This window comes from Poecilia mexicana, unplaced genomic scaffold, assembly GCF_051168715.1.
Source record: "Poecilia mexicana isolate PSO_F unplaced genomic scaffold, ASM5116871v1 scaffold_8, whole genome shotgun sequence".
Taxonomy (NCBI): domain Eukaryota; kingdom Metazoa; phylum Chordata; class Actinopteri; order Cyprinodontiformes; family Poeciliidae; genus Poecilia; species Poecilia mexicana.
The window spans coordinates 17334344-17352959 of NW_028263377.1; the positions used below are offsets into that span (position 1 = coordinate 17334344).

General features: G+C 39.5%; 3 protein-coding genes across 5 annotated transcripts; 1 reads left to right on the forward strand and 2 right to left on the reverse strand.

Annotated features, from left to right (window-relative positions):
* Positions 1–1601: 1601 nt before the first annotated feature.
* Positions 1602–3229, forward strand: amn (amnion associated transmembrane protein). The gene has a single exon (XM_014990865.2). It carries the CDS (start codon positions 1626–1628, stop codon positions 3039–3041), a length of 1416 nt encoding a protein of 471 aa, XP_014846351.2. The 5' UTR covers positions 1602–1625; the 3' UTR covers positions 3042–3229.
* On the reverse strand, positions 3162–7400 carry LOC106920068 (tripartite motif-containing protein 16-like). Of its 2 annotated transcripts, none has more exons than XM_014990866.2 (6): positions 6862–7400; positions 6649–6744; positions 6333–6566; positions 5249–5420; positions 4113–4190; positions 3162–4021 (listed from the first exon to the last, which is right to left on the reverse strand). In XM_014990866.2, exons 1-6 carry the CDS (start codon positions 7231–7233, stop codon positions 3486–3488), a joined length of 1488 nt encoding a protein of 495 aa, XP_014846352.2. In that variant the 5' UTR covers positions 7234–7400; the 3' UTR covers positions 3162–3485. The 2 variants fall into 2 exon arrangements, with proteins under 2 accessions (XP_014846352.2, XP_014846353.2); XM_014990867.2 differs by having other exon boundaries at positions 4113–4187; positions 6862–7399.
* A 2340-nt stretch (positions 7401–9740) lies between these two features.
* ush1ga (Usher syndrome 1Ga (autosomal recessive)) lies at positions 9741–16878 on the reverse strand. 2 transcript variants are annotated; one of them, XM_014990868.2, is made up of 4 exons: positions 16328–16877; positions 12969–13422; positions 12066–12853; positions 9741–10516 (listed from the first exon to the last, which is right to left on the reverse strand). In XM_014990868.2, exons 1-4 carry the CDS (start codon positions 16489–16491, stop codon positions 10513–10515), a joined length of 1410 nt encoding a protein of 469 aa, XP_014846354.2. In that variant the 5' UTR covers positions 16492–16877; the 3' UTR covers positions 9741–10512. The 2 variants fall into 2 exon arrangements, with proteins under 2 accessions (XP_014846354.2, XP_014846355.2); XM_014990869.2 differs by lacking the exon at positions 9741–10516 and having other exon boundaries at positions 12062–12853; positions 16328–16878.
* Positions 16879–18616: the final 1738 nt, after the last annotated feature.

Genomic DNA, 18616 nt, shown 5'->3' on the forward strand with positions numbered 1-18616 from the left:
AATAATATTCTGCCTACAGGACTCTATTCATCTCCTGCAAGTGGAAACCTACCAAGACATGGCCTGACATAGAAATTAACAGCCAAGGCAAGGAGAGTGTTAATCAGAGAAGCAGGCAAAATAACTGCCATGCAGGGAGACTAACATGTTATGATGGGTGCTCTGGTCAGATGAGACCAAAGTTGAACTTTTTTGTCTTAAAGCAAATCACATTGTGTGATTGTACATAATCCTGCACATAACATCTCCGTAAAATAAGGTGGTGGCAGCAACATGCAGTGGAAATTTTTCTGCTCAGATGCAGAAAACTTTTACAAAAACCCCAAAGGTTGTGCAGATCAGTCAAAAGTGTTCAACTAGTTTCTCTAAGGCAGAGGTTCCCAAACTGTGGGGCGCGTCCCCTAAGGGGAGGGGGGGGGGGGGGGCAGGTAGCCGTCTGGATGAAAAAAAAAAAAAACAAAAAAAAACATGAATGTCGTATGCGCTAGGTTTTTACCTTAGATTGACCAACTCTTTGTTATTGCTCTGTCAATTTGATACAGTAGGAGCTTCCGCACTTCCCATATCTGTGTCCTCTGTCACTTTTATCAGCAGTTAAAAACTGTTTAATCCGTTGTTAACATGTCGTAACCTGTTTTTCCGAGCCGCCTTTAAACGCAACATGAGCGACTGGGTTTACACTTGTGGCAGTGAAGGAGACCTGCTGCTGCTGGGCAGGTTTGTGTTAGAATCATGGCAGCAAACCAGCAAAACGCAAAAAAACTTTTCACAGTTTTTCCCCCAAACTAACCGACTTAGTTGAGTAAAGCTGCTGGATGCAGGTAAAGTTAGCTAAAAGATGACTAGCTAGCTAATATCAATACATCACCTTAAGCTTGTTAACAAGTAGCTCGTAGGCTACTGGTGTCTATGTACAGCTATGATTCATTTTGCCCCCCAAGAAGTTGATCCCCCCCCCACCTTGTTCGTCTGGAGCCGGGGCTGAGTATAACAGGGTGTCTCTAAGAATCCACCCCCCACCCCCTTCGCTCACACACGTCATTCAACCAAACAGCTATTTGTAAGCCATGGGGGGTCCAGGAGAAAAAGTTTGGGAACCACTGCTCTAAGGCATCTTTACATTTCCATATTCTTTTGAAATGTAATTAATTTACTGAGTTTATAGGTCATATGCCCACCAGAGATCATGTTCTTTGCACAAACGCAAATGATCTCCAGCGGCTGCTTATGATTAAACAGCTCAAACTAAATTCCCCCAATAAGAAATATACTTTAACTAAGGCTGACTACTGCTATTTTCCTCTTTACAACCAAAAAGAAAATGTAATGCGCCAAACATAAAATCCTAACCTGTTGAAAGTGTTCCATATTATATCAACCTGCTAAAAGGTAAAAACAGAAACAAAAAAACACAGAAATCCAAAAGTGAGGATAGTTTGGACTTCCTCACTTTTGCTTCATAAAGCAGGAGTGTCGAGGCAGAAGGTGTAAATATTTACAAGTCACCTGCTCATGGACAGGATGAGCTCATGAACTTTAGCAGTAAGCAGTGCTGCTCTCATGTTTGTCACAAGGTTGGAATCAAAGGTCACAACATTTTCCGTTCTTTGGCACAAACATTCAAGATGCTGAAAGTGGCACAGGTACTCCTCATCTGCTCTCTTGTTGGGGCAACAAATGCCCTTTACAAGCAGTGGATTCCTGATACCAACTACGAGAATAAGACCAACTGGGATAAAGGAAAAGTTCCGTGCGGCAGCGACACAGTTCAGTTTTCATCTCAAAGAAAAGTGTCTGTGTTTGTGGAGACCACTCATGCTGTGCAGGAGATGGTGCTGCCAATGGAAGGAGAGCTCATTCTGAATTCGGGAGCTGGCTTCTATGTGGTCAGCGGACAGGACCCTGATTGTGGAGCGGGAGTGAGGACCGAGTTCAAAGACGCTGACTCGCTGCAATGGTTTAATCCAGCTCTGTGGCAGGCAGCTGCAACTCTGAATGACTTACAGGATGGACATTTCCTCTTCTCGGTGCATGAGGAGAGTGTACCCTGTCAGCAGGATGATGTCGTGTTCAAAGCCCTCTCCTCCTTCCGTGTGGACACCAGCTCCAGTCAGACCACCATCCCCGTCAAATCCGTATCTGTGCTGGGAAAGGTATTTGACAGCAAGTCCGAGTTCTCCGAGTATCTCAGCTCACAATCAGGCCTGCTGCAGTTTCACGGGTCGTCATCGGTCACCGTTGGAAACCCAAGTTGCGGGGATGCTACTGGCTGTGACTGTGGGAACTCTGTCAACCATGAACGCATCTGCAGCACGGTGACCTGTGGCACTCTGAGCTGTGAGAAGCCTCTGCTTCCCATCGGACACTGCTGCGAGGTGTGCGGTGCAATAATTGTCATCCATTATTCTGACAGCTTCAACCTGGAAAATTACAGGGGACGAATCCGTCACCTTTTCCTTTCACTCCCAAAATATGAGTCCATTCAGCTGGCCATGTCTAAAATCTTAAAGCCACAGCGGTTGATGGGAATTATCCCTTTTGGCTCTTCACCTGAGATCCAAGTAGTTATTCTGGACGGAGAGACTGGGAAACTATCGGAAGCGCTGGCCCAGGACATGATCAAGGACATTAAATCTCATGGCTCGAATCTGGGCATAGCAGGAGCCGAAATTCAGCCCGCTAGGGAGCCTGGAAGCAATACAGGGACCGTAGTTGGAGCAGTGTTTGGAGTCTTACTCGTGGTTACACTTATTGTGATTGTGGTTGTGCTACTCCATAAGGGAATTGTACAGATGCCGTCAATGCCCTCGATGCCCTCAATGCCGTCGATGCCATCTCTGAGCCGCTTCAGGAGAAACACTGACGTCGATGATCTCGACGGGGCCGCCGACCGCGGCTTTGACAATCCGATATTTGATAAACCTGACATGCTGAATAACATTTCTGATCTGTATAGCACCGACTCCATCTCCATGACTCAGACAGGCGTGCACTTTATAAATCCAGCTTATGATGAGAACGAAACAGATTTTACTATTTGAAGTTAAATTTTCACGCAGTTTCCTGATTAAATGTCAACATGCATTTTGAAAAAAAAAAATATATAGAGGATGATTGTAAATTTATAACAGCAGAGTCTTATTAATGTGATTGCATAATGATGTGGGACAATGAGAAGTTTAATGACCAAATAAACTTGCAGGGCAAATAAAGAGAATAAGTGACAGTGTGGGTTTTTGTGGTCTGTTCTCCCTCTATCACGTTGCATTCAGTGGCAGTAAAACGGCAATAAAGCTGCACAAGATTCGAAACGCCCTCATATGGAGATGGCTCCTCTGTTTACATTCTGTTGCACAGCTACCACTAGATGGTAGTAAATTTCACCTTTGTTGACATGCATGTGAAATGTCTGCCATTTGCACGACATTTTTGACCATTATAAAACCTCAATAAACTACTATAACTCAGCAGAAAATGTGCTTACATCATTTTGCATTAACCAGGTTCACAACATTGTCATTCTTTGACAACCAGGCTGTTATATATAAGGGCTCTATAAAGTCAGTGTTGTATGTGTGGAGCAGCATCATAGGCCCTGTTGTGTTATAGAAAGACAGCGAGCCTCGATGAAAGTCAACATATATGCCAACCCTGGTTATATCAGAGGCTTCCAGGGGTGTCTCCTCCCCAGCATGCCAGGCAGAGAAACCTCTATTGTTTCTTCCAACGCACCAAGAAAAGTCATTCCCGGTGATGCAGCTGCCACTTTCCTCTCTCTTAGGATCGATGCTCCTGTAGGCAACCCCGACGTGTGCACCCTCTCCGCTCAGCTCTGCTTCGATGTAATGTCTCCCCAGGTAGAGGCTCTCTGAAGTCATGGCCTGACGCCAGTATTCAAAGCGGCTGGGGTGGTCCGGGTAGCTGTGCCGCCAGGGGCTGGTGTTGGTTAACTTTCTGTTGTCCAACGTTAGACGCAAGAAGTCATGGGTGGTGTCGGGGTCAAAGGTTAGCCTCGTTGTGTCTGAAACAGGAAATGTTGTTTTATGGGAAACTGTTTGACTTTATAGCTGTGATGGAAAACGAGAAGGTACAAAGGATTTAAAAGTGCTTACATGTCAAAAAGTCTTCCTGGGTCTCAGGAGCAGGAAGAGACGATGGCGGAGATTCTGGCATCGCGTGGTTAGCACCTGCTTTATCATTTGACAGAAAGGTTAATCATAGATTGTTAAATTTTCCAACATGTACCGGAACCAAATTCACCTTTTATTGCAGTAGCAAAACCTTATAGAACTCCAGCCACTCCAAATCCAGCTGTTAATTCAATTTAAAAATTATACTTTTTCACTAAATCCCAGCTAGCACAATTATTGGCACCATTTCAAGTTAATTTGAAACCAATGCAGTTAAGCCTTTAACTGACTTAAACTTAACTTTTTTGGTTGATTACACTTTTCGGATACTTTCCGGTTCCCTGGAGATTAAACACGCCATGCCATGCCATGCCATGCCATGCCAATTGCAGCCAATAGGCTGAATGAGAACCCTCTATTTTCTTGTCTTATTTAAAAATGGAGGAGAGTAAGGTAGGAAATAAAAGTCCAAAATTATAGCTTAAAATACAGGCTTTCTGCATTAAACATTTCAGGTGGATTTTACATTAAAAAATGTGTCAAAATGCAGAAAACCGAGAGAACTGAAGAAAAGAGGCAACATAAGAGGACCCAGTACTCTCGATGATCCAGGGAGATTGTGGAAAGACAAATAGCTTAAGATTTATGCTCCAAGCCTGTGAAATGTTATAGGTAGAGGGAGAGTGCTGCTCCCTTGACAAAGGGTTATTGTACAATACACTCAGAGCAAAGGTGCCACTAGTGATTTTGTTTAAAATTCCTTCCACCCCCCCACCCCAAATTAATAAATGTAAATCCAAAATTTTCAGCCTTATATTATAGTAAAGATGACGTTTTTCAAAATTTTTGACACTTCTGTAACTTTGACATGCTCTAAAAGACAAACAGCTTGGTTTAAAAGGAAAATATCACAGGTTTTATCCACATTTAACTACAACTTTAAATATAACAGGAACCAATAACAAGAACTTCTGCAATATCAATATTACATGAAGTCATTTTTAGCGGTACACAAGCATAGGTCAGAACTTCACTGTCACATTTAAGGCTTATTCTGAGATGAGATCTATAGCTTCCTCTCTACTGATCCTGAAGACACGCTGCTAAAACTAACTCACCACTTTTGGAGATCATGTTCATTTTTTCACTGTAGGATTCCATAATCAGGTCACATAACTCCTGAGTGACGTCAGTCAATGCTTGAGCCCATGACTGCAGATGGTCCATTCGACCGATGTGCGCAGTGGGTACGCATATGTCGGTTAACCCTTTGTTCCCCTCTGTGTAATCCTAGAATGTGAAAACATGCAAATGCATGTAATGGATCAGGATTATGACGTTAAAAAAGCACAAAAAAAAATGAAACACCCACAGAGTTTCTTTTCTCCGAACCGATACTCCAATAGTTTTCTGTAGAGTCACAGGAAATCTTTGTGTACACTGTCGACAAGCCTGTATTCAAAATAAACTCTTTCTAAGAGAAGCTCTTGGTCAAATTCCGCATCACATGAAACCTTTGACACCCTACACTAAACTCTGTAATATTCCTTCTTCTGTTCTGCCCTATTAGTAGAGCGTTTGTTTTCTGCACCAGAAAAGCTGAAACAGAGAGTAAAAAAAAGCTACTAAAGGTCAGTGTCATCATTAGTTTACCTTGTTGCATATGATATACCTGTATTAAAAAAAAAAAAAAAAAAAAAACTAAACATAACATACAAAACATAAATTAAAATGTTTGCACAAAATGAATGATCAGGGTGGAATCTCAGAAACATTAAGGTCAATGAATCAACCAGTCTCATTGATTATCGAAATCAGATAATTCGAGTTGAAGTGTACAGGGTGCAAAGATTTCACAAAAAAAAATCAACAAACTACGACAAACATGTAAAACAGACATTAAAAGACTATGAATGTTTTAAAGATTGGCACAAAAAATATTTTGTAATCTTCCAAAAGCTTGTGACAGAATGTATTATGGTCTGATGAAATTTATTTATTTTTGGGTCACAATTTCAAAGGGGTTGTCACAAAAATAACTCTGGATATTACAAAATAATGCCACGCACACAATGTAAAATGGTGGTAGTAACATCATAATCCAGGGTTCATTTTCAGACAGGACTCAATTTTTTATTTTTTATTTTTTTTGTACCTCTAAAAATTAATCAGAGGTGTGTACTTCTCTGAGAGACACTGTACCTTCAGGAAATCAACATCAGACTTGCTCTTGGATAATTTCTTCATCTTATCTGCAGTTTTCGTCAGCTCCACCCTCTTCTGCTCCAGATGTGCCTGGATGCCCTCTGCTTGCCTCAGTGCTTGTTTTTGCTCTCCTTCCAAAAGTGCCTCTACCCTTTTTCTGGCCTCCTCAACAGTCTCCTGCAGCCTATTGAACTGCTGTTCAACAGTAACACAAACTTCCTGCGCTGAAGACTGACAGGAGAAAAAAAATAGAAATGATAATGCAATCAGTTCAGTATGAAGAGAATAGAAAAATTTATAATCATAAGATTACCTTGATTAAATCACTGTTGCTCTGCAATTTTCCAATTATTCTCTCTACATCTGAGACATGTTGACTGATCCTCTGGTGTTTCTGCAGAAGTTCAGTCTACAAATGATTTTAAAAAAAGGAACAGCAACACATGTTGAAAAGTTTCTATAAACAAGAGCAGATTCAGAAATAGTACATAGCGACAAGTGTGCGTTTTTCATATTTTTAAAGGACCTCAAAGTGTACTCGAGCCTCCTCCAAAGACAACATCTCGTGTCCTTCGTGCTCCTGACCCTCGCAGTCCCCACAGATAGCGCACTCGTCCAGAAAGCAAAAGCTCTTGAAGGGAAGCTGATGAACCTCACAAGTCTGGCGCTCGATGTCATGGAGGGGATCCACTAAGCGATGGTTCTGAAATTTGGCTTTCTCTAGATGGGGTCTGAGGTGGGCGTCGCAGTAGGAGACCAGACAAGTCAGACAGGATTTGAGCGCTGTGCTCGGGGCGTCCAGGCAGGAATCACACATCACATCTCGTAGCAGTGGTGTGCTTGGTGGCTCCACGTTTTCCCTCAAGTCCTCCTCGACATCTGTGCTGGTCGTCGTCATATTCAAGTGCCTTCCTTGTTGCCTTAAACTTAAACCAACTGGTGTATATTCTAAGCATGAACGAGGTCTATTTTGTAGTTTCGATAAGGAAAGAAAAGACAGTTGTAGGCAGAAAGACCCTGGAATGAGTAAGGAAAGAATAATGAACCACGCCTGGGGACCGTCTCACTTTTCACCCCTCCCTGTTTCTCTTCTTGCTACATTTAGAATAAACGAAGGACCAGAGGAAATATGCTTCCAGGAATGAGAAATGAACTTTTCTTTGACTCTTCACTACTGTTAAAGAATAGATGCATTTTATTAAAGACATGAAAATATCACAATGAAACAGCTTTTTTTCCCCCCAGTTGTCAGACTTGTTTAAGTTTTCTCCTTCACTGAAACTTTGTTGCTGCTAAGAACAGCGGTCTCTTTCCTTTTGATAACAGAGCTCCATGAGCTTCCTGACTACAGTACTTATCTGCACGTCGGCTTCCTTCCTTTCATATCAAGCAGCACAGAGGCACCACTGACACTTGTCTTTTGTATGTGTGCAGCGAGTGTGGATTATTGCATATTTGGCAGAAAATGCAAGAACAATAGCGTTTCGTTCTCTGTTCTGTGGCTGTCTCTAACTCAGAGACAGAAACTTCAGGAGAACCTTAACATGTTTCCCATGTGAATAGGTAGATTCTTAGGGGGATGTATTAAATGAGAATCCATCGGAGTTTACTATGTCTTCAACAAGTCAAAGTGTTGATCCTTTTGATGAGAGTAAGGTAGCCAACAGGTACAAACGTGCAGCAAGCACATGAATGATGCAAACTCCCAGACACACAGAAACAAACCAAAAATATAGTAAATAATGGAAAAATGCTGCAATCACAAAAAGAATTGAAGTAAAAACCTATAGGAATAAACTGAATTGAATGCAATGTAATTAAAAACATAAACACCTTGCCAGTGCTCAATGTTTGGTTAATTGCTCCTACTTATGTTTGTTTTGTTGATTGGTTTTTAGAAAAAAAAAAAAAAAAAAAAAAACTTGCACTCACTTTTTTTTTTAAATCTGTGTTGGAGATTTGTTAAAGCTACGGCTGATTTGTAAAGTTGATTTTCACAACACTACATAACATTTATAATTTGTATCATGTTCTCATATCTTTGACAAATATGTGACAAATAAGTAAGGCCTGAACTAACCTGGATTTGTCTAAACAAAAGGAATTCATATAGGCTTCAAGAAGGTTTGACGTTGGAGACCAAAGCGTTTTATGAGTGAGGGAACCTGGAGAACGCTGAACTCATTTGCGTATTTTGAGCATGATGTGTCACACCACCAATAGAAAACTATTTGCTCAGGTGTACATCGTTTTTTGAAAGGTAATATTGGGATCATGACTCAGCTTGTGGCTAAATTTAACATTAGACAACTTAAAAAGAATTTTCTGTCTATATGAGTAATGGTTTTAATCACCAATAGCATCACAATTTAACTATAAGGTTTTCTAACACTATTTGCATAATGTCTTAACTTCCTTGTGACAGGATGTGACTGGTCAGACATTCAGACCAATCTCCTTAAAAATACATTTCATATTTAGAAAATAATTTGCCCAATAAGGGTCTAATTTCAGCAGTTTGCGTGACTTTTCTTCTTGTTCACACAAGTTATCTGCAAAACAAACTGCAGTAATTTTTTTGTTGAACAGCTTTTACAGGTTCAGCGATAAAACATTGAGTTTTAGACATGTTGGTAATAAAATATATGGGTTTCCTGCTCTGCACTATAAATAAACTAATCCAAACTCATTTTTTATGGGTTACTGCATTCTACTGTGCTATACTGCTCTTGTCATCACAAATGATTTAATCAACAATTAAATGTTAATTAAATAAATAATTCAATTATTTAAGTTTTCCTTTAATTTTACCAACACATGCATGTGCTGACAGTGTTAATAGTATTTTTTTTTCAGATCTGTTTGAAGATGAAAAGAATATTAGATTTCGTTACACTCCACATTGTTTTACTAAACAGATTGAATTAACTGATTGACATTCATAGTCTTAAACAATGTGGCTTGATGTATTTTATGGTTTTGATTTTATATGATGACGATCGAATTATCCTGGGTTTCTACATGAAAAACAATACCAGCTGCTGTGGCTGTGCAAACACAACTCCGGGTTGTGCATGGAACAATTGCTGGAAGACCAAAGGAGGCTGCAGTTCAACTGAAAATGAATTTGTGACATCACACTTAGCTATGAGTAAATTTCAATTTTGGGTGCATGATTCCTTCTGACTGTGTGCACATAAAGATGTGAAGTTATCTTTTGCAAACATGACTTTCTGCAGGATGTCATGTCTGGCTATCTCCCACCCCTTTATAAGAAACGTGTCTCTTGCATTGGCGAATTATGTTTCTCCACCACAGAAAGGACAACATTCATGGTGGAGATGGAGAAACCTCTTATAACGACTTAATAGACAAAGGCACAAAAAACACTAGATCTTTACCAGGTTGGACTCTGAAAAGACTAGCAATTTTATTTGCAATGAAGTAAACTTTTTTTGTTGTTGTTGTTGAGATAGGTAATAATATATGTTACTGTGCAGATGTAAATGAAAAATACTGAGGTAAAAACAGCTGGAAGACTTGAAAAGGGGGTAACACAATGCATACCACTACAGTAAATTACAGCAGTCATCTCGACAATTGGCCCGTCATTGCCTTTTGAAGCATATTTAGACAAACATGGCATCCCGCATGTAAACATATACAGTTTAAAATAATTCAATGTGAATAAAGCATTGCTTCAAATGGTGGTTAGTCTAACATTAGATATAATCTTAGATTTAGGTTTGTGTCTATGTATTCATAAACTTATCAACACTGAACTTTTTAAGCAAATGGACAGGCACAAACAATGCAGGCACATGAAGTGGTTGGATTAACCCCACAGGGGATGATATCTCTTAGAGCCGTTATCGCAGTGCATGCAGCATGACATGGCAAAACAGCTGTCCATTGAAAACTATCTTTCAGTTTGTGAAATCAACTCCGACTATCCAACCAACAAAGAAAGACACTTCCTGTTATCCCCCAAAGCCAACAAGGAGGAATCATGTTAAGAGTTTATCTCACCCATTTCCTCTCGGTTGACATATTAACCATGACAGTATTCAGTCTGCTTTTCCAGTAACAGTAAAAACTGTTAAGTTCTTCCTGCTCAATATGAAGATTGATTCCATCATGTCCCACAATGCAGCAAAGTGAATATCCACAGCTTCTATTACCTGTGGGAAAAACCAAAAGCATAGTTTACAGTTCATGTTTTTACTATTAATACGATGTTTTTGTTTGTTTTTTGACATGTTAAGAAAATGCTTCTCGAATAAAGTTTAACAAAAAAAAAAACATAATGTAAAATGTTTTTATGTATTTCCCATTTCTAAATTGTGCGTCTACTTTCTAATTTTGTTGAACGGTTAATTCATGTGAAAACTGAATATAATGTGACTAAACAAAACATTCCGAAAAGCATCATCTTTGTTGTTGGCTGAACTTTTAAAAGCATATTCCTGGCTTAAATGCTCTTTACATAATCAAGACGCCAGCTTGATTAATGTCAGGCTTAAAACCTGACATCAAGCACTCCTATAATTTAACTACATTCTAGAGAACGCAAAACTGCATGGGATAACTTGTGTGTTTATATGTTTATATTGCATATTCTTTTTTGCTCAAATGGCCCTCTGGAACACAAAGAAACATTTAATCTGGGATAAATCTGTTTGTGCCTTACATTACTAGACCTTTGCTCACAGCTATATCCTGATTCCCTCACTTATTTAGTTGTGTTTCCTCTGTAAATCTTAATAAAAAATATAATACCCTCTCCTTATATAGGTATATAAATGATGTTTTGTCTAGCTACATTGGTTTTGAGGTGCAACAAACAGAAGAACTGTCAGAATAAGGCCTGCTTCCATTAAGATATTTATGGATTTAAACTTCTGGAGGTGTTGTATGAGCTTAGGTTGTTCAGAAATCTAAAGTTTCATTCTAATTTCTAATTTTCATTCTAAAATATTTTTCTTGGATGCATACTGAATTACAGTAATGCATAAAGTCAATGCTATACTTCAGTAATGCTTTTAATTTAACACCAAGTACTCATCAGTCCAAGCAAATAAACTGCACATGGATTTTTGGACCTACTGGAGTTGTTCTTACAGAATGGACGTGATTCCCATAGCTCTCAGATGGGAATCAGAGTAAATACCAGCTTTGTGGAATTGAATATTAATGAAAAATCTAATGAAATTCTTAAAACATTAAGGTTTGATTTCACAAACGAAGGCGTAAATCCAGCACATATGGCTAAATTCACCCTAGACAATAATCCTGGAAAGGAGGTCCTACATTTACAAATACATCAACTCTTTACAAAATGTCAGGGTATCTGTTACAAGTGCCACCATATTAGCCAGATACTTTGCATCTTAAAGTGTAGTAGTGCATCTATCCCTCACCGTTTTGTAACTTTGCAGTTTTGGTGGTTTCATGCTCTACATTGAGAAAGAAATGGTGATATTGTTTTGTCTTAACAGATTGTTGTCCAGTCACTGACAATCACCTCTATCTAGCCAAATACTATATATTTAGTAGCTGTAGTGCATCTTCACAGATGTAATGAGAATGCTGTCATTGTAAATGCTTTGCATCCAAAGATAAAGATTTGGTCATTATTTCAGTGGCAGCTGAATAAATTTTGAAAGCCGATAAATCCAATAAATATTTTCTTGCTTAGACTTTCGAAGAGATAAAATTACCAATACTCACAATTCGGTGTCTTCAATGGAGTCTGGGTCCTCCATGGTCTCCAGTCGTCTCTGGCAGGCATCCAATAGCTTTTTTCTTGGCCCTAATGGGATATGAATGCTCTTAAGGTCTTGATCAGAGCAAAGCAGGAGAGCTTCTAAGTCGATCTTCTCTCTTTTGAATATGGAGTAAAACTCGCTCATGCTTAGTGTGGCAAGGAAGACCTCCAGAGGGCTTGTATCAGGCTCATCATCATCATCCAACCCTAATTCAACTTCTTCCCAAGGCAACTCTTCCATGTTTCTTTCCTGCAGGCTGCGTGCGCTTCCAATGCTGTCTTCGTCTATACTTGGATAGTGCTGCAACCGACTGCGTAAACGCACATTATTACCTGAGCGGGTCGTGTCTCGAGCACCGAGGTTGAACATTCCTCCACTTACGTAGTTTCTTCTAAAGACCATGGTGCCCAGACCCGGTCTGTTGAAAAGAGAATCATGTCCGGAGTCTGTGCTGATCTCAGAGTAGTCCATATCTGGTCCAAGAAGGTCTGGCTCACTCATGGCACGAGAAATGGCATCGTCGTTGTCTCTGGGGAACATATCTCGAACATTTCGACGCCCTCTGTCTTTTGGGTTGATGTAAGTCCCCTGCTTGACAAACATGACATCATTACCTAACTGAAGTCCAGAAAGGGAGCGCACACTCTTTCTTCCATCTTCGTAAATTTTAAAAGTTCCATCTCCTTGCTTTCTCTTCTCCAGCTTCTTTTGAATCTTTGTCTTCCCTCGCTTTGTGGCATGGAGAGTTGCCTAACAGTACAGAAACAATGCAATAACGAAGTAATCAAAGTGTTTTAATCATTTCAAGTACATTTAAATATGTCAATTAGTGTACGCAAACTTAAACCACAAAAAAAGTCCCAACCTGAGAATATGGCACACTGATAGTGGCTGTGCTGAAGTTGCGTAGCTTGTGGCTAACGGAGCTGCCAGTGTAACTGGAGAAACTCATGACATCTGAAGCGGAAGCCTCGGAGGTTTCTTTATGAAACTTTCGCTCCATGCGTTTGCGGTGTTTCTTCTGCATCTTAGCACACTCTCTGATCCGTCGCTCAGCATCACGAAATGCCCGGTCCTTCAGTTTGCCGACCAGTTTAGGATTTAGCCCTGTTTGCTTGGCAGCGATGGAATCCAAGTAGCGGACACAGTCCATGTGGTTCTTCGTGGCGGCCATGTCCAGGGGTGTGTGGTAGTCATTGTCTAGGCACCATATGTTGGCACCGAAAGACACCAGGAAGAAAAGGCAGTCGAGATGACCATTGGCAGCTGCCAAGTGGAGTGGTGTGTTCCCCCATATGTCACACTTGTCTGGGTTGCCTCTGTTGGCCAAAACAATCAAAAGGTAACCAGAGTAAATACAAAATGCCGTTTTACAATAATGATTTTATTTACAAAGGGAGAAAAAAACTGGCCAAACCAAGCCATGTTGACTTGGCTATAAAATGTTATCCACTAAATCCTTATTGATTATGAAATTTTGAAAAGGATTTAGGAAAGTTAAGTTCTAGATTACTTTCTACAACTAAGCTTGAATGCTGGCTTGGTTTAGGGCATTTATTTTTCTGTTTTTTTTTTTTGTTTGTTTGTTTTTTTCAATCAGCAATCAACTAATGTCCTCCAGTGTAATACTTCAGTCCTCGCTTTCCTGACCGTCCGCGACCCGAGGACTACCTTAATGTGTGTTGCACTGTTGCTTCAGGTCTGTAATACGACCGCTGGCTTGCCAGCATCACGGCTCCACTACCTGTATCCTGTTTCAAGGGAGGCCACATAAATTGCACCTGACACAGTTTGGTCTGACTGGTGATGTCCTCCTGAATTCCTCAAGTCAGATCAAGCAACATGCTTGCTGGATAACAGCCAAAGATGAGTTTTCAAGCTTTTCACTGATTATCTCAACCTTTTTGTCGCGAGATAAATGTAATATGCAAATTTAACAAATTATTATTTTTTTCCTTATATACTTTATCAAACTGTATTCAAATGTTTCTTGGCATCTTTATTTTAAGTTACTTCTATATATGAATAAGCATTTCTTCTGGTACCTACTCCAACAAAATGTTAAGTTAACTTCAGTTAAAATATATTTCATTTATTTTATTGAAGGTTTTATATAAAGCCACTTCTTGCCAAACTGTTCTGTCTCTTCTTTGTCCTCCATGGTAGCCGCATAGACTCCTGCATATTTTATGCTATGGACATGAAACTACTGCAGATTTATTATTGATGGGTGTCACTGTAAGGATTTTTGATATGTGTCATTCTTGGGCAGCGATTTTCAACACCCGGTTCTGATTTCGATGGAGCGTCCTTCGTGTCCTCAAAGAGAGGATAGAAATTTGGGATTTTTTTTTTTAGATTAGAACGAATGATTCGTGGAATTTGTGTTAAGGCAATGGGTTATCTTCAGTGCTGATGACTGACAGTGATGGGTAAACAGCCACCAAAGACAACAATAAAACTCTGACCAAAAGGAATTACAGCGTGAGCACAGAGTTGAAAAAAGTTCAGGGAACATACTATAAATTTAAGAAACAGAACACATGTAAGTTACTTATACTCAGATGATATATTTATGACCATCTGAGTTCAAATCCTACAAAATGGTACTTGCACAAAGGTATCTAACACGATGGCTTTATGTGTCGCAATTTATATCTGTGGTAAAATGCTTAGCACAGTAGTGTCAGATGCCTTGTCTCATTATTATCTGATGGTCTGTTTCTGTCCTCACATTCAGTGACAGTTTAATGCCACTGCAGGTAGCTCAATGCGATATATGAGCCAAACATAGCAGATAGGGCATCTTTCCCATGACACTTGGACCTCTCTCCTTTGTTTATTGTCTCACAAGTTTGACTTATGGTAACTATTAGTGTTTATTTTCATTCCATTGGACAATCAGTACTTTATGTCTCCTATGTGCTGCAGCGCTGTGTACACTCGACTCGTGGGAAATACTGAACTAAAGCTGAGGTCATCTTGGGCGTTTTGGGAGTTCTTGAGGTCCCCTGAACAAACTCATCTTTAAAATGAACAAATTCAAACTGAATTTATTATAAAATTAGAGCTGACAGTCTTTACTGATAACCTGCTAAAACTGTCCCTGGTGTTTTTTTTTATTGTTTTTTTAACTCCTAATAAACTGTCTCTGACAAATTAAGCATTGTTTAATGATGTGATGTTGTCTTTAAATTTGCTAAGTGAAGCAGAATCACGTTTTGTTCTGGCTGACTCGGAAACCAGGTCAACCCGATGGGATGAGAAATGAACTGCTCTACAAAAAAGTAGAGCAGTGCTAATCTTGCCAAAAATCTTCATAAAGCATCTTCTGAAAACCAGAATGAAATATTTCCTAGTTCTTTTCATAAAACTGTGAAACTAACTTAAAAAAGGGAGAAATCAAAAGACTTACACATTCTACTTACAAAGACAAATACAGATCTAATAGATAAAATTGATTTGTTTGCTCTAACAATAATTACTAACAATCGAATAATTACTTGAGGAACTGTGAACGGACAGTGCCTTATGATAGTGGTCACCTTATATCCTTATCAATGTATCTGTATTTTATGTGCAAAATAGTGTATGATTTTGAAATGAAGTGGGAGCCTAAAGTGATAGCCTGGGCAAGGAATCAAAGAAGGATCCAAGAGACTCAATGTGGCTCTGGAGGAGCTCCAGATAGAGCCACAGCTCAGGTGGGAACATCTATTGACATGGCAACTATTATTTGTTGACTCCACAGGTCTGATCTTGATGGAAAAGGGCACAGCGATAATCACAGTTGAAACAAATACACAAGGAGTAGCATTTAAATATTGCCACAAAGCTTGTGGGAAACACAGCAAACAGGAAAGACGGCTTAAGACTATCCCCACAGTGTTTCATGGAAGCATCATACTTTGAGAAATTGGTGTGTGTGTGGTAGTTTGTTGCACTACAAAATCTGCCTTTGTCCTCTAAGTGACTACATTTTCTTCTAAATGTTTCCACATAAGCTGGCAGAATAATTTAAATGAGCTGTATTCAGGCGCTACGCCCATTAAGTTGAATTACGCACTGTTGAACGGGTAAAACATTTAATAAAATAAAAATCTCAGATTACAGTAAGCAACAATCGAAATAAAAAATGTATTCAGAAATCATCTATGATGAACCTTCAGATGCATTTTAAAGCCTAGGATTTATTGGGTATACTTCGTCATAAATCATACCCACCCCCTGGCCACGATCAGCCGCAGAGCCTCCAGGTTGCCGTGGTAGGCCGCCCATAAAGTCGGTGTCATGCCATCCTCGTCCGGCGCGTTCAGATCCTTCCTCGTCGCCTCCTTCAGCAGGTCCAGGTAGCCGTCCCGGGCCGCCTTGTGATACCTGTCATTCATGGTGCTGAATCAGTTCGCCGTGCGCAAAGCCATTCCGTTTCACCACAACCACCTCCATGGTCCCAGTCATGAGGCGGCGGCAGGCTGATTAATCGGGTCCCATTTTGTCTCTTGGTTCACCCAGAGGGACTCGCTCCTGGTATGTAAGAGGAAGCGCGTTTCTAGGGACGCGATGGCACACACAGCGCGGGTCAACACTGCTCCCGGTGGACGAGGTGAATCAGAGATAAGATACCCCCCCCCCCCCCAAAAAAAAAAAAAAAGGCAAACTGCACTCTCCGGTAAAGAAAATTTTTCTGATCAGGTGGGCTTGACCAGAAAAAGCTTGGTTGGGGCTCACCTGGTGCTCACCTCAAGTTGCCTTCCGCTACACTGACCTCCAGTTTTACAAATGCATATCAATAAAATGTATTACAGAAACGTCAATTTTTATGCAATATTGAAATTCACACATTTTGGTGAATAATTACGCGCAGACAGATGACTAGCTTTTCTCTCTTTTTCATTTTTTTTTGATAACATGATTTACAGATAATGAAAACCCAAAGTTCGCCTTTTTCACAAAGTAGAACAGTACATTAGGCCAATAAGAAAGGCTTTAATACACATAGGACACAGCCTAGAGGGATATTACAGTTGTGTAACACAGTCACTGACAACCTCCAAATGAAGAGGAAGTGCCTGATCACAAAGTGCTGTATCCAAGTTCGAAATGTTGAGTGGAAGGAGAAAGTGTGAGAAAGGCAACACAGAAGGAAAGTCCGTCTATTCAAGAGCGTTAGAAAGATTTATAAAGTGCAAAATGAAATAATGTACATTTTAGAGATGTTCCAATATGTTTGGATTCACCTGTATGTCACCCACAGCCTTGTTCTTTTATTTTCTGAAAAAAACAAAAAAGGAATTGGGGTCAAGTTAGTGGTATTCACAAGGAACCCTGGGGAGAAAAAAAAAAGGCTATTCCATATTGACTGCTATCAGTCAATGTGTATGTAAACAGTTCTCTAAGCCAGAGTGAGCAGCAGAAATGCTGAAAATTAGCTTGGAATTGTGATTTTGTTGAGAAAACATTCAAACTGTGCAAGTGTTGTGCAACTAGTCAATATTTCTTGTATGAGTTGCATGAAAAATGTCACCTATGCAAAGTGTCTCATTGCTTCAAGCCCTGGGATTGATTTCATTCTTTCTTACAGTCATAATGTACAGAAATTCCTCTTATGCTCCATTAATAGAAGATGATTATTTATTGTGTTTAAACATGTCATCTAATAAAAGCTCATAAAGCTGTCCTTAGGGCTTTGAAAGAGTCTGCTTTTACTCTTGATGTTTTCGTGTTGCTCTAAGTTTACATAATATATATGATCAAATATTACATAACACAATAAATCATATTAATAAATGATTAGTTAATAAATTAGTTGTGTAAAGGTTAGAGTGCAAATATATATGTAAGCAATGTGTCACTGTGGCAGGTTAACAGGTAGTGTTACCTCACTGTGGTTTTCCAGACTTCAAAATTGACTTTTTCAAAGTTTCCACCCTGAACTGCAAAATGCAAACACGACAAGCTGAAAATTAATATTAGTTAGTGACTTTAAGTAGGATACTGGAACATGCACTGTAAGGTACACCAATAAGTCAAAGCATGCCTGCTTTGACTTATCTTTAGCATAGGTGCTAAAGATACTGATTGCGTTTATTAAAAATAACTTGGATGCAATTTTGTCTGACGACGGTCAAGTTGAAAACAAACAAACAAACAAACAAACAAACAAACAAACAAACAAACAAACAAACAAAAACTAACATAAAATACCGATTTTGCATCTGTGAATTCAAGGCTTTGGAGCTACTTTGTTCAACTTTCATGTAGTGAAATATTTTGCGTGATATCAAGAACGAAGTTCTGGCAATCCGGAATGGAGTTTGTATTTTCCAAAAACTTTGAAATTAACGGGAAGAGGATATTCCTGGAATTGTGCTATGAACTTTACTGTAGTGTTTTGTGCTAAACATCTTGTATTTGTTGATACTATGCTGTTGTTCCAAACTGGCAGATATTTTATGACTCTTTGGATATAAACAAGGTTGGTTTTGGAGAAATATAAAAGCCACAGCAGCTTGT

Excerpts from the sequence above, each read along its gene's own strand:
- amn (XM_014990865.2), top strand. The coding sequence starts at position 1,626 with ATGCTGAAAGTGGCACAGGTACTCCTCATCTGCTCTCTTGTTGGGGCA.
- LOC106920068 (XM_014990866.2), bottom strand. The coding sequence starts at position 7,233 with ATGACGACGACCAGCACAGATGTCGAGGAGGACTTGAGGGAAAACGTG. Across the intron at positions 4,191-5,248 it reads GAACATGATCTCCAAAAGTG|CAGGTGCTAACCACGCGATG; the intron begins GTGAGTTAGTTT and ends CAAATGATAAAG. Across the intron at positions 4,022-4,112 it reads CCAGGAAGACTTTTTGACAT|ACACAACGAGGCTAACCTTT; the intron begins GTAAGCACTTTT and ends TTCCTGTTTCAG.
- ush1ga (XM_014990868.2), bottom strand. The coding sequence starts at position 16,491 with ATGAATGACAGGTATCACAAGGCGGCCCGGGACGGCTACCTGGACCTG. Across the intron at positions 13,423-16,327 it reads CGGCTGATCGTGGCCAGGGG|AGGCAACCCAGACAAGTGTG; the intron begins GTGGGTATGATT and ends TTTGGCCAACAG. Across the intron at positions 12,854-12,968 it reads TCAGTGTGCCATATTCTCAG|GCAACTCTCCATGCCACAAA; the intron begins GTTGGGACTTTT and ends CTGTACTGTTAG.